This window comes from Schistocerca nitens, chromosome 6 (genome assembly GCF_023898315.1).
Source record: "Schistocerca nitens isolate TAMUIC-IGC-003100 chromosome 6, iqSchNite1.1, whole genome shotgun sequence".
Classification (NCBI taxonomy): Eukaryota; Metazoa; Arthropoda; class Insecta; order Orthoptera; family Acrididae; genus Schistocerca; species Schistocerca nitens.
The window spans coordinates 73,296,342-73,312,560 of NC_064619.1; the positions used below are offsets into that span (position 1 = coordinate 73,296,342).

Consider the following 16,219-nt stretch of genomic DNA (forward strand, 5'->3'; position numbering starts at 1 on the left):
GGAAGCTTGACGGGGTTAGGGTCTTCTTTCCAGGAGATGTCTGTGACTGATGTGGACCCTGTTCATGCTTTGCGCGATTTCAAGGTCTCTTCCCAGTAGTTGTCTGGTGGTTTGCTTTATTACAGTTTTTATTTCATGCTTCCTGTCCTGGAATACATTCAGCAGGACGGCTGTTATTTCGGATGAAGTCCTCCATTACCACTTGTGTGTCAAGTTGGTTGGTTGTTTCTGGGATAGGGGCAGGTTCGTCTAGTGTTTTAATCACTGCCTGTGCGTAGGGTTTAGGGCTTCTTTTGGGCGCTTCTTACATTTGGAGAGAGCGGAGTGGTTTTCTGATCACAGCTAATGAACTACCAAAATTGCTTTCAATCTTCAAATGTATTAGAAGGCTGTCATTAATACCATCACAAAGAACAAAAGCTGCCAACTTAGTAACAATAGTTTATGGGTTAGAACAATGAAACTGGGAGTTATTCAAAGTACCCCAATGGCTAATATGTAATCCAATTAGGAATTCAAGAGATCGTGACTCATTTAGCAACACTATTGACAAAATATCCGTACATCACATCTAATCCAACCTCTTGCTACATGGGTCATACCCCTGCACAAGACATAACTTGTCATTTAGGAGTGTTGTACAAGAACCTATTTATAGTATGTTTGGTAGCACTTGTCCTGATTATATCAAGGGCAGTAAAAGTTTCCATTCGAGGGCACTGATGCAGCATACATGCATTGTAACAACTCAGGAATGTTCACTATGGCGATATAACATGACCACAACTGTTATTTTCTCAGTTGAACAAATGTCTGTTTACATCAACTGGACAATGAGGAACATGCATGGGAGAACATGCCTGTCAAACACCACCATTCTGGAATGGTGTTGCAAATTCCGTGCTGGGTGCTGCTGCTTCATAATGCATGCCCCATATTACAAATGGAAAGTACAATTGAAGTGGGAGACACTAGCACCCACCCAACAGTCCTGGTATCTTCCCTATTGCACCCAGATGGTGTCAATGATTCCCGACTAGAATGTGCAGCAGGCAGTTAAGCTTCTTTACACAGCAGTAAACAGTGTTTTACCAAAGCAGCTGCATCATCAGTGGGATGGTTGCCTCAATGCTCACAGTAGTTTCGTCTGAGTGGCATACTGATCCTTGACTGTATGGCCTTCAAACTTTTTGAATCACTCATGTCTTACACCTCTGCAAGAAAATTTATTGTAAGCAGTAGAGCAGCAGCACTATATCAATGACATCAATCTACAGATTATGGAACATGTTTATGCTCATGTATCACAACATAATTGAAGAATGAAATTCTTCACTATAGAAAATCAACAAGCATATCAGACAGCTTGTGAAAGTCAGCATGCTCTGTTCATATACAAGATCCACAGCACTGCATACATTGGCACTTTGGTTGATTCAGTGTGTTTCTTGACTTGGGTGGATTTGATAGTTCTGCAGTCATTTAGTGAAGAAATAACAATACAAGCTTAAAAGTAAAAGAGTATTGGATGACTGAATCCAACATTTTCTCACAGATAAAACAGCATGTCGTTCTTAACAGAATAAACCCAACACATGTAAAAATAATAGTACCACAGTAAAGTATTACAGTTTATAGTGGACATCAGAAGCTCCACAAGACTGTTTTCCAAAATGTAGTCTAGCAAACTACAGAATGACCTGCAGGAGATTATGAATGGTGTATGGACTGAATGTAAATAAATGTAACATACTGCACATATATAGAATAAATCCACTACTGTAACAAATTGCTGGAAACAATTTCCATAAAATACCTAGGAGTAACCATGTAGAGCGACAAGCTCGAAATGATCACATAATACAGATAGTGGGAATACATGATGACATTCTATCTTAAGGAATAATTCACTCATAAAGAGGTGGTTCATAAAACACTTCTCCAATCGATTCTTGAGTACTGCTCATCACTGTTAGATGCTTGCAATGTTGGGATTAATAGAACAGTGGCACGTTTTTCACAGGGTCATTTTGTCGCTCCGAGAGCATTACAGAGATTCTGAAAGTCCAGTGGCAGATGCTATAAGAGATACATTGTGCATCACAGAGGTTTGCTGTTGAGGGGGAAGAGTCTAGCAATATATTACTTCCACCAACATCTCTCAAAATGATGAGAAAAACAGGAATTAGAGCTCATATGCAGGTTTCCTGACAATCTCACACTAATGTGGCTTTCCAGGTGTAGATGACATACCATTGTTTCTAATACAAACCTATTTTGTTTTATTTTTGAACTATCACACACTTTATTAGCTAGGGCCAGGGATTGTGTTCCAGTCTCAAGAACTTCTAAGGTTACCGAGGAGTGCAGTACTGCGCTACATTCTCTTGAACATACCTGCAAATGTTGGTGCATGAACTACATCAAGAGAACTATATGTGAACCTGTATAATATACAACAATTTTAAGTGCACCAGTCTGATTCACATGTTGAAATTTTATGGAACAATGTGATCGTACTGTAAATAAAAGAAAAATATTGTGCCTGTGGCAAAATATGGGCAACACAGTCATCAATAGAGTCTAAAATAACACTTTCTAAGAAAGAATGCTTCTGTTTAGGCACTGGGTGTGACAAACCATTGTAATTTCAATTACCCTTTAAGCCCAAAAAACATTTTTCCAAACTCAATTTTACCATGTGAATTTCACCAACATAATTATTAAATGAAAAACCTAAGCTTACAAACACTTGTTTCTAAAACATCTATATGAAGTTTTATATCAAGTTTTTCATATGTAAAGCAAATGAGAGCATTTACAATCTTCACCACATATTCTTGTTAACAAGTGATTCATCTCCTCAATAATTTCCACAGCTGAAATAGATGTCTGAATAGTACACCGAAATATGGTACAGCTACATAAGGAAGTAGCTGTGTATGGATACTACAAGGAAAACCAATCTAATGGACAGGTACCATACATACAGCTACACTTACTACTTCCATACATAAACTTTCCACAAAAATAGAATGAACTGCACGAGCAACCTACAAAGAACAGTTAATACCCTACTGCATTTTAATATTCCACAGTTCTTCAAATGGCATTTCATTCCCAATGTACTTAAGACTTCAAATAAACATACTGCAAATACAGGGTGTGAATAAAGTCCGGAACACTTTCAATTATTTATTGCACAAGAACTAAACATTGCACAGATGTCATACATATTGCAATATGAAGAGAAACTTCAAAAGATTTGTTTCAAAGCGAACCATGAGTGACACGGCAGAAGTGATGGGATGGCGAGGCGCGGAGACTCGAGCGCACCGAGAATTCCTCGAGCAATTCTTGAGCTCGCGAGAAACTGCTCAGCGGCGTGTGCCGCTGTGCGCCAGTTGGCTGCAACATACGCCACGCCACTATTTTATGAACTGAATGCCGCCACTAGACAAACACGCTCACTGCTCACTGTGCTCTTAACTAGTGTCTCAGGTTACATTTGAGTAAAATTGTTATTCAAATAAATATCGACACTCGAAAACGAACATCATGGTGCTGGCAATACTTTACGGAGGATGGAGATAACGTTACTTTCAACATTTGTCGTAAAAATCCATAAAAAAAAAACCGCATGATTAGACATCTAAAACTGCACAATTTATCGAGCAATAAAACAGCGACATCCATGGATACAGAGGCTCATTCTTCCAATAGTGCAAGGCAGACAAAATATCCAGGTACGTATGGTACAAAAGGTGAATTCTGAGCAACTGTTCGGATAGTGTCTGAAGCGGTCCGCCACACTAAAAAAACCTTGATTTTTTTATTCGTACACCGATAGCATACAACATACCCCAAAATCAAACCTATACTATCCTAGCTTTTGCACGATACGATATGTAATTTTATTGGACTAGTTGTTGAGCATAACGTATCCCCTCGCAGGAGCACTGATCTAAATCTTATGTTTCTCTTCATAGAGGGAAGTAAACGGCAACAACAGCTAGATAAAGCACTAGTGGCCATAACAGACGATTTTCAACCGCTTTCAATCGTCGAGGACGCTGGTTTTCGATGTTTTATTTCATTGTTGGACCCACAATACTCGATACCAAATCGAAAAACGTTGCGCCTCATGATTGAGGACCATTACCATAAACAGAAAGAGGCTGTAAACTTGGCCGTGGAAGACTCTACTTGTGTTTCTTTAACAATCGATATTTGGACCTCACTCAATAGTGAGGCATATATTGCTGTAACTGGTCATTTCATTATCACTAATTGGTGCCTGAAAGCTTTAGCTCTCAAGACATTCCGTTTCCCGGAAAACCATACAGCGCTAAATATTAGTGAGGCATTACATAACGTGATTTCAAAATGGAACATTGAAAACAAAGTTGTAAGCATCACAACTGACAATGCCAGTAACATGATGCCAGCCATACAAATTATTCACCGTGGCAACAAATATGCAACATGTGCCTTGTTTAGCACACACAATCATTTTAGTTGTGAAAAGTTCTTTGAACAGCAACAGTGAGCTCTGCATAATGCGGGAAAAGGCCAGAAAAATTGTTAGCTATTTTAAAACAAGTTGCAATGCTAATGAAAAACTCCACGACATCCAGGATCTAATGAAAAAACCTGTTCATAAATTGATTCAGGAAACCTAAACCCGATGGAACAGTACATTTTATATGCTACAACGTCTAGTGGAGCAAAAGGAATGCATTGCAGCCTGTTTTTCATCTTTGTATTCAGGTGTAGAGAACCTCACAGCTGAAGAGTGGCGAATTTTGAGCGAATGTTTGTGTGTACTGGAGCCATTTGAAGTGGTAACAAGTGAAATCTCAATTGAAAACTATACCTCTCTTTCGAAAGCTATTCCAATAATCAGACAGCTAATCCTAACCGTATGCAATGGGAAGTGGACTACCATGACAGTGGAACAGCTACAGCAACATCTGCACGACTCACTAATAGCCCAGCTAGGTTTAATAGAAACAAAGTACGTGCCGTTGCCAGTTCTCAACCCAAGATTCAAAACATTACCATTTACAAATCCCACTCATTCAAAACATGCCATTGCAAGCCTAATTGCAGAGTGCACAAACGTGGTAGATACCTTACGATCTACTCATTCGGCTGCTAACGACACTAGCCACGAGTACCATTTTGAACAAGCCACCAGTAGTTCCTTATGGGCTTCTTTCGATGAAGAGGTTTCCAATAAAAATCTAATGAAAAGCCGTTGTGATAGCACAGACCTCGAGGTAAACTATATTTGGAAGAACCGTACCTACAACACACGGATAATCCTTTACATTACTGGAAAAAAATGGAAACAGTTACTCAGGTTTAGCTGTTGCAGCAACAAAAAAAATAACAAAAAATTTTTTTTAAATCTTGCAGTACCTGCAACTTCTGTTCCCAGTGAAAGAATATTTTCAAAACCAGGACTACTTATAAACAAAGCAGACTAAAAGGCCAATTGGTTAATAAAATATTTCTAAACAAGTCGATGGCAGTGCAGCAATGGGGTGTACAAATGCCTTTTGCTGAACAACTTTTGTTTCCTTTCTTTCTTCATTAAGTAAACACATGTACGCAGTTTCTGTATATAAAAGGCTATAGTGCACTTCTCTTTTACATTTAAGCATGCATGCATACATACTTGCAGAAGTACAAGGTACTTTATTTTGTAAGAAAAAAAAAAGCTCGTTTCATGCAAATTCTGTGCTGTTTTAAACGACAATTCTATGATTTTTGTCGTATGAGACATACTAAGACTTCAGCACACATGAATAACAGTAGTACAGTTGATATGAATCATAGAATTTCAATTTTCCATGCACATACGTATGACAAGTACGACTCCTGCATCTCAGTGCTTTGTGTACTGAAGGTTTGCGCAACTTCTCGAGCGTACCCAAGACACTCTCGAGAAATTGCCTTCGTGTCACGCGTTTCTCGAGCGCGATCATAGCCCATCCTACACGGCAGACGTCAATATGGTAATCAAATTCTTGCCATACCTGTCCCAGTATGGCATTGTTGACTAAGGCAGTCGATTCCCGTATTCTCTCCTTGATCTCTGCTACATCATGTGGTAGAGGCAGTAAATACACCTGATCTCTAATTTGTCCCACAGAAAACAGTTACTCCGAGAGGTCTGATGATAAGGGAGGCCATTTCATGAAACAGCTGTCCCCTTCTGTAGCATCCATTCAGATGGCAGCTCTGTTCAGGTACCTACGAACTTGAAGATGAAAATGGGGTGGAGCTCCATCCTACTGAAAGATGAATGATGCACTGACTTGTTTGAACGCCTCATGAATACCTCTCATGTGTGTTCCTCATTCACTTCACTCACGTTGGGACATCCACTTCTCTTTGCTGGGCACAAGCAATCCATCGTAACAAATTTGTTGTGCCAGTGGTATATGGCCTTCCTTGTTGGTGGCTTCTTACCATACTTGGTTCCAAAAATTTATTGAACAGCTGCAGCAGATCTGTTTTTGTCAAACTCCAACACAGAAAGCTCGCTCCGCACCTGAATTAACAATGTTTGTGACTAGCGCTATCAGCAAATTACCAAACTACGCTGTGGTTGTATACATGAAAACAAGCTTTTAGGGTCTCTCTTCAAAATGATATATGTATATCTGTACAATGTTTGGATCTTGTGCAATAAATAATTGAAAGTGTTTCAAAACTTTCTGTAGTCTGTACGTTTTGTTGTATTTTAATTTCAGGTACATCTGTGAAGTATGCTCATTACTTCCTTTTCACTGTCATCAAGTGCTGAAAGTATTGAGTTGAGTAGAGCTGACTGCTCACACCAAATGAATGATAAAGCTCAAACTAAATTACCTGATTTTCGTAGTATCTTTGATGTAGGATACTGCAGGTACCATGTTCCCACACCCAAATCTGGTCTTTTAGCATTTGTGCACAACTGAATTCAGCAGGTAACATGCTATTTGCTGTGAAGGGTGTCACAGTTTCATTAATGTCTCAGCCTACTGGCTCATTCCACAAGAATGGGAGCCTGCTGCTGTCTACAGGTTCCGAATGCTACAGTATAGTGATTTCAGAAGCACATTTACGATGTGGAGTGTCCCATGAAGAATTCTTTACAAGAATGCACTAATTTTCCAGTTCCGACAACTGTTTAAGTTGCTACTTGGATAGAAATTGGACTCACTCATGAAAAAGAGAGCCAAATCTCAAGGGCCTTGTAAGGAATCTCAATATCTGTTCAACTTTGTTGCCCTCTCTTGATCAGGTATGCAAATCAACATACTGTCAATGTAAGAACTACTCTTCAAGAGTACAACCGTAGCAGACAGACTAGCTACACATGGCGAAGTATCAAACATGGTAGAGAAGCAGGCAAAACAGGGTCACTCTTGTAAATGTGAATGTCATGTGACTAGGGCCTCTGTCAGGTAGATCATTCGCCAGGTGCTAGTCTTTCAATTTGACACCACTTCGGTGACTTGCGCATTGATGGGGATGAAATGATGATTAGGATAACACAACACACAGTCCCTGAGCAGAGAAAATCTTTGCCCCAGCCAGGAATCAAACCCAGGCCCTAGGATTGACATTTTCGCACTGACCACTCAGCTACCAGGGCGTACATTTGAGAAATCCTGAATAGTTACTGCTTGACAGTTATGAGAATCTCACTACTCCCAAACGTGTTCAGAGCCTGACCACTGTGCAGCCTCAGTCAAGGCTAGGGGAGCCAAGCATCATAACAGTGTAGGGATATGGCATTACAAATCATATTACAAGTCAAGTTGCTACTTCCTACCTCGCAGATTTTCTCTACATGGATCAAATTTCAATATTTCCCTCATTTTAAACACCATCAAATACTTTGTTTACTCATATCTTCATTATTTACACTCATCAATTACCATAATCTGAAGTGATTCAACACATTTATTTTAAACTCCACTTCTTCCTTCAGACAACCATTAGTGAATTATTAAATGTGAACAGATTGCTCTCTTCTATTAACACCGAAAGTTCATAGAGTGGCGATTTAATCCCCATGTATGTAATCACAGCTGCTGAAGTATCAGAATGACTTCTATCTTCAAGTGCACTCAGAAGACCGTCGTCAATATCATCACATAAATCATCAGCTGAAAATTTAACTTGCAATATTTCGATTAAAAAAGTGAAACTGATGTGTAGCTACTTACAAAAACTGGTTCTACAGGCAAATCTTTAATGCAATTACAATTTCATAATAATTTCAAACTGAACAGCAGGGAAACTGAGTGGCAGAGCACACTATTGGCATGAAAATCAGCTTCAATGACATCTCACAACCCATGTCATATGGGTCCTCCCTCAACCCCAGCTCCCCTGAATTACATGCACAGAAAATGTCCATACTACACATCTTTAGATCCCATTATCCTTCTGGCTTTAATATCTGCAAGCTCCTGTCCCATACTCATTCCCTCTTAGCTACAACATTGTTCTCTCCAGTCTCACCTTTCTGAATCTATAAAGGGCCACCAGACACCCACATGATTGCTCATCGACTTGCCCAAATAATTTAGCACATCCCATTACAATATTGAGAGCATGCAATGCACAATGAATCCACAAGATGCATGTTTATACCCCAGTAATCATGATCACAGAATCTTTCCCACCTGTCATTCACCCATTATGGGTTTTTACTTATGCATCATTCAGTAATGGAAAGTGTTCTTAAAAAAGGAACTGACAACTAGTCATCAAATTCAGAAGTTGCCGTAACAGTCTAGTAGCCACAAAAGTTTCGTTTTCAATTGAAATGAACACCCAGTTTGTACATTTTAGCACATGTAACCAAATATAAAAAAATTGGCAACTGTTTCAGACGAGTAAAGCAGCTAAATGTGCAATTCAGATGGCACACAAGATTAACTGGGTCATGGTTTGGGTCATGGGTTGCACAAGTTTACTAACAATTCTGAACAATCTGGTTCCTGCTTTGCACAATTGTCCAATTTGATCCAGTAGGTAAAGTATTAGAGGTACAGAGGATCTATTAAATACAAAAATGTAGAAATGAAAATGTAATGTAATTGGATAGATAAATCCATTGACCAAATGGTGGCAGGAGAACACAAATGTAAAAGAAGTTTATACTTATGCAAGCTTTCGGAGCTAGTGGCTCCTACTTCCAGCAGTGTAAGGACTGAAAGGGAAGGAAGAGGGGCAAATGAAAAGGGCTGGAGAGGTTTATGAGAAGGGGCAGATTTTGGAAGTCACCCAGAACTGTTGATCAGGGGACCCAGAACCGTAGGTCAGAAGAGACTTACCGGATGGGATGATAAGGAAAGGTTTTCAAGTCTCGTCTGCTGCAGTTCCCCAGTCAGTTTTTCCTTTTCATCCTGTCAAGTCTCCCTTGATCTGCAGTTCTGGGTGACTTTTGCGGAATCTACCCCTTTCGTAAACCTCTGACAGAAGAATTCTGAAATCTACATCTGATGTTAGAAGTGAAAGAATATTAGAAAGTAACTTGATGAGAATCATCGAATATGAAGAAAATTGCACTAAAAAGAAATCTAAAGAAAAGATAAGTTTGAGTAGGGAAAGTTTTTTGGTAGACATTATTCCAAGAAAAGAATAACGAAACTTTACGAAAGGAGTAAACTGAAAATAAAACATGAGATGATCTGCTGACTAACACCTACTGCATACTGAACTTCAAACTGAAGATACAACTTCCAAGTAACACTGCTTGCATAAATGTACTGTGAAAAAATTATTTTCAGAAATGTACTAAACTTTGTCATCACAAATTGAAAGAATTTCGAAAACAAACAACTGAAGACAGAAGGTCCCTGTAATAATAAACACGATAAAGATCTATATTTGGAAGGTTACTATTGTGGAGCACTGCTCCTGTTGGCTGTATAACGAGTTAACATTAAGAAACTTAATGGAGATGAGCCCGCCAAAGGAAAAAATGTGGGTAAATGGGGGTATGAAACACCTTTGCAAAGGATAAGGAGTGGGAGGGGGGAAGGAATAAAACTTTGTTCGTGTGGATCCAACTGCCAAATCGGCCAAACTATGACAATAGCAAAACAGCATAATGCATGCCTAACAAGCAGAAAATACATTTACAAGTTGGAAACATCAAAAGTGTTCAAACAGTAAACAAGTATTATGGAGGACATTTCGAGCATTTCCTTGCTTATCCACATGTAACCACTAGGAATGAGAACAAAAAAAATTGCCAGAAAATTTGTTGTTCGGTGTGAAACCCGTATCTCAATGCAAATTAATATTATAGAAATACACAACATATTGACAGTATTATAAGACACCAATTCCTATGACCATGGCCAGTCTTAATGTATTTTGTTACTGGATAAAATCATCATGCTGGTGTAAAGCAGTGGCTTAATAAACTTTTCTGTTGCAGAGATGCTCCTCATATCTTTCTAGCTCAAGATTCTGTGGAGTTTTAGGAATGTATATGCTTGTAATCATGCTTTTCAAAACTTTGGTATTTATTATTGCTATATCTATACTAAAAAATGAAGTGATACACACAGAAAATGATAATGTCAGTTTGCTGTTACCCACATGCCAAATATGGCTGCAGCCCTGTCAGCTGTGCCACTCTGCATCAACATCCTTCGTACATTACCTAGTTAACCTGCAGCATTGAGTTCATGTTGCAGGATCCTAATACCTTTCTCACTTTTCTGCCAACTTACACTATTATATGCTTACATTCTTTTGTACATTATAAAAAAGAACCAGCACAAAGAAACAAAGTGCACAGCAAACATGAATCAACAGGTATGTTAGCAGTCAGAACTGTCCTCCGCAAATCAATACAATGGCAAATAAAACAGAAGGCACACCCACAAGCTCATTCTCAAGTTGGTTGTGGCTACAGTAGCTCTGATTTTTTTGACTTACCAAACAAAAGCGCTGGCAGGTCGATACACAAACAAACACAAACATACACACAAAATTCTAGCTTTTGCAACAAACGGTTGCTTCGTCAGGAAAGAGGGAAGGAGAGGGAAAGATGAAAGGAAGTGGGTTTTAAGGGAGAGGGTAAGGAGTCATTCCAATCCCGGGAGCGGAAAGACTTACCTTAGGGGGAAAAAAGGACGGGTATACACTCGCACACACACACATATCCATCCGCATATACACAGACACAGGTGTCTGTATAGTGGATTACGGTAAAAAGGAGAAGGTGAATACAAAGTGAAACTACTGGCAAAAACAGAAGGAGGAAATAAGACGACACAAAAGACTTCGAAATGTAACAGTGACAATAACAAACGTAATTGTTGGGTTCAAATTAATGATATGAATATAACAGAGGGATACTTGAAAAAAGAGACAGCATTGGTCGTATATTTTTACTATTGCAGAATCGATTTTCTGTCACCAATGCTGTCTCTTTTTTCAAGTATACCTGTTATCTGGTCGTTGTGCACAAGACAACATGCGAGTCGCCAATCAATAACAGAGGGAAACATTCCAAGTGGAAAAAATATATCTAAAAAGAAAGAAAGTGATAAGACTTACCAAACAAAAGCGCTGGCACGTCGATAGACACACAAACACAAACATACACACAAAATTCTAGCTTTCGCAACAAACGGTTGCTTCGTCAGGAAAGAGGGAAGGAGAGGGAAAGATGAAAGGAAGTGGGTTTTAAGGGAGAGGGTAAGGAGTCATTCCAATCCCGGGAGCGGAAAGACTTACATTAGGGGGAAAAAAGGACGGGTATACACTCGCGCACACACACACACACACATATCCATCCGCATATACACAGACACAGCTATTAAAACCACCTTTTCGGCTAGTTTTAATAACTTTTGCTTTATTTCCATTTCCGTTTTTTCACATCACCGATCGTTTTTAGCCGCTTCCCACAGATTTTAACGTCGTCATTTCTCCATCAGACAATTGTTAGCCTCATTTCCATAATCTGCCACCACCATACCACTACTTTTAATACATCCTCACGTAGTTTTTTCGAAATTTTCCCGAATTTCTCCACCCTTTAACGTGTTTTGGCGGCAACACAACCACCTAACCTTTATGCACATCGTTATCTATCTACACTATTTCACCACAGGATCAACATAACCCAGCTCCAACCAACCCCTTTTCGCCTCTTTTCACACCAGATTTCCATTTGCTTTCTGCTTCACCTTTATCTCTCTCCATATATTTTTATATTTATTTTCATTTCAGCCTCATATACACTTTCGACCTTCTAGTACCATGTCACCCTCACAACACCTCCACAACGACCTAATTAAGTTTTATTTACATTCCCTCCGCAAACATGCCTTCGCCCTAGCCAGATTACACTCCCATATTTTATTTTCTCAGGCCTGTCTGACATTTGGCATCACCCCCAAAGGCCTCACACTTAAAGTTCCCATCTCTGGCTGCAACCCTTCTCTCCATCAGTCCCTATACCAGTTCCAAACTGAACAATCCATTGCCCTCACCCACCTAATCCTTCACCTACACATCCACTCAGCCAATCAACACACCCGTCAACTCCTATCCTTAATAAAAGTCCTCAATCTTTCCTCTCCCACATCCACACTGGCTGTTCAGACCATCTCCTACAGGCCAACCGCAAATTAGAACAGCATGCCACCCTCCACCTTAAAAAACTATCCGATCTCCTGGTTTCCCACCTCCGGAAAGGCAACTCACTCACCCTTCACAACCTTTCCAGCAAACCTCAACCTCCTCTCATTGCACACAAACCCAGTCTCTCCCATCTACTCAATCTCCCACTTCCAGCTCCACTCCCTCCAAAACCTCAAAATTCCAATCAACACAATCTGGAACCACAACACCCCAATTCAGTAGTTAACCTTTCCTCCAAACCTCTCTCCCAATCCGAAACCTCTGTCCTATCCAAAGGCCTCACCTTCAGCCCCACTCCCAGCTTTAACCAAACAGCCCTCGTCAAAGATTTACTGTCCTACACCCGTACTCTCTGCTGGAAATATCACTTTGCCACGAAGAAAAATGATCCTAATCCTACTCCTAATGATCCAACTCCCCAAGACACTATCCAAATTGAACCCTGCCTGGAACAGTTCCGTCCTCCGTCACAGCGGGACCCACCTCCTCTTCCCCAAAATCACCCTCTCCTAACCTTCCAGGAATTTCTGACTTCCAGCCTTGCCTCTCAATCCTTCTTAAAAAACCTTAATCCTACTCCCAACATCACCACTGCTGAAGCCCAGGCTATCCGTGATCTGAAGGCTGACCAATCCATCGTCATTCTTCCGGCTGACAAGGGTTCCACGACTGTGGTACTTGATCGTCGGGAGTATGTGGCTGAGGGACTGCGTCAGCTTTCAGACAACACTACTTACAAAGTTTGCCAAGGTAATCCCATTCCTAATGTCCAGGCGGAGCTTCAAGGAATCCTCAGAACCTTAGGCCCCCTACAATACCTTTCACCTGACTCCATCAACCTCCTGATCCCACCAACACCCCGCACCCCTACCTTCTACCTTCTTCCTAAAATTCACAAACCCAATCATCCCGGCCGTCCCATTGTAGCTGGTTAGCAAGCCCCCACAGAACGCATCTCTGCCTACGTAGATCAACACCTTCAACCCATCACATGCAGTCTCCCATCCTTCATCAAAGACACCAACCACTTTCTCGAACGCCTGGAATCCCTACCCAGTCTGTTACCCCCGGAAACTATCCTTGTAACCATTGATGCCACTTCCTTATACACAAATATTCCGCATGTCCAGGGCCTCGCTGCGATGGAGCACTTCCTTTCACGCCTATCACCTGCCACCCTACCTAAAACCTCTTTCCTCATCACCTTAGCAAGCTTCATCCTGACCCACAACTTCTTCACTTTTGAAGGCCAGACATACCAAAAATTAAAGGGAACAGCCATGGGTACCAGGATGGCCCCCTCGTACGCCAACCTATTCATGGGTCGCTTAGAGGAAGCCTTCTTGGTTACCCAGGCCTGCCAACCCAAAGTTTGGTACAGATTTATTGATGACATTTTCATGATCTGGACTCACAGTGAAGAAGAACTCCAGAATTTCCTCTCCAACCTCAACTCCTTTGGTTCCATCAGATTCACCTGGTCCTACTCTAAATCCCATGCCACTTTCCTTGACGTTGATCTCCACCTGTCCAACGGCCAGCTTCACACGTCCGTCCACATCAAACCCACCAACAAGCAACAGTACCTCCATTATGACACCTGCCACCCATTCCACATCAAACGGTCCCTTCCCTACAGCCTAGGCCTTCGTGGCAAACGAATCTGCTCCAGTCCGGAATCCTTGAACCATTACACCAACAACCTGAAAACAGCTTTCGCATCCCGTAACTACCCTCCCGACCTGGTACAGAAGCAAATAACCAGAGCCACTTCCTCATCTCCTCAAACCCGGAACCTTCCACAGAAGAACCCCAAAAGTGCCCCACTTGTGACAGGATACTTTCCGGGACTGGATCAGATTCTGAATGTGGCTCTCCAGCAGGGATACGACTTCCTCAAATCCTGCCCTGAAATGAGATCCATCCTTCATGAAATCCTCCCCACTCCACCTAGAGTGTCTTTCCGCCGTCCACCTAACCTTCGTAACCTCTTAGTTCATCCCTATGAAATCCCCAAACCACCTTCCCTACCCTTTGGCTCCTACCCTTGTAACCGCCCCCGGTGTAAAACCTGTCCCATGCACCCTCCCACCACCACCACCTACTCCAGTCCTGTAACCCGGAAGGTGTAAACGATCAAAGGCAGAGCCACGTGTGAAAGCACCCACGTGATTTACCAACTGACCTGCCTACACTGTGAAGCCTTCTATGTGGGAATGACCAGCAACAAACTGTCCATTCGCATGAATGGACACAGGCAGACAGTGTTTGTTGGTAATGAGGATCACCCTGTGGCTAAACATGCCTTGGTGCACGGCCAGCACATCTTGGCACAGTGTTACACCGTCCGGGTTATCTGGATACTTCCCACTAACACCAACCTGTCAGAACTCCGGAGGTGGGAACTTGCCCTTCAGCATATCCTCTCTTCTCGCTATCCGCCAGGCCTCAATCTCTGCTAATCTCCAATTTCTATTTGCCGCCGCTCGTACCTCACCTGTCTTTCAACATCACCTTTGCCTCTGTACTTCCGCCTCGACTGACATCTCTGCCCAAACTCTTTGCCTTTACAAATGTCTGCTTGTGTCTGTGTATATGCGGATGGATGTGTGTGTGTGTGCGAGTGTATACCCGTCCTATTTTCCCCCTAAGGTAAGTCTTTCCGCTCCCGGGATTGGAATGACTCCTTACCCTCTCCCTTAAAACCCACTTCCTTTCATCTTTCCCTCTCCTTCCCTCTTTCCTGATGAAGCAACCGTTTGTTGCGAAAGCTAGAATTTTGTGTGTATGAGCCCAGTTCGATTCGATTCCTGGCTGGGTCAGAGATTTTCTCCACTCAGGTACTGGACGTTATGTTGACCTTATCATTTCATCCCCATCGACATGCAAGTCGCCGAAGTGGCGTCAACTTGAAAGACTTGCACCAAGCAAACGGTCTACCCGACAGGGGGCACCAGCCACATGGCATTTCCATTTTCCATCTCTCTCTATAAGATCACAAATACGAGACTAATACTTACCACACGACAGATTACTAGATATTAAAATCAGACAAATCTGATCTTTTACTTCAGAACAAACCTTTTTTTAATTTGACAAAACAGGACTTCACAGAATTTGGGCTACTCATGAAATCATATAATAAAAATTATTCATTTGCATTTCATTCTATCCTGTTAATTCTTTCATTAAAGGAATCACTAAGACAGATCATCAGTCCATTCAACTACTACTCCTTAAGAAAAGCAGCCCGTTTTATTTCTGAATGACGCCACAAGTAACAAGGAATTCTATTTCAATACAGATTTACATAGTTGGTTTTCATGTAGAAATTAAGATAAGAAACATCCTAATTTATATGTTTTTATTTTGATTGGAATCCATACAGTTAGAATTTCTTGAAACTCTTCTTTGCACTTGTTCCTTTCGACACTTTTAGAACGTTGAAGCGAACAGTTTTACTAAGAGGTCTGCATTCACCAACAGTTACCACATCGCCAATCTCCACATCCCTATAAAGAAAAAATCCTAATGTAGTATG

General features: G+C 41.1%; 1 protein-coding gene across 2 annotated transcripts in view; it reads right to left on the reverse strand.

The window, feature by feature from the left end:
- Nucleotides 1-16,025: 16,025 nt before the first annotated feature.
- The window catches only part of LOC126262408 (40S ribosomal protein S11), a 30,679-nt gene continuing 30,485 nt past the window's right edge, over nt 16,026-16,219 (reverse strand). For both annotated transcript variants that reach the window (XM_049959033.1, XM_049959034.1), the window contains one exon: nt 16,026-16,190. In XM_049959033.1, coding sequence (XP_049814990.1) covers nt 16,067-16,190 — 124 coding nt within the window. In that variant the 3' untranslated portion in view covers nt 16,026-16,066. The remainder of the gene's footprint in view (nt 16,191-16,219) is intronic.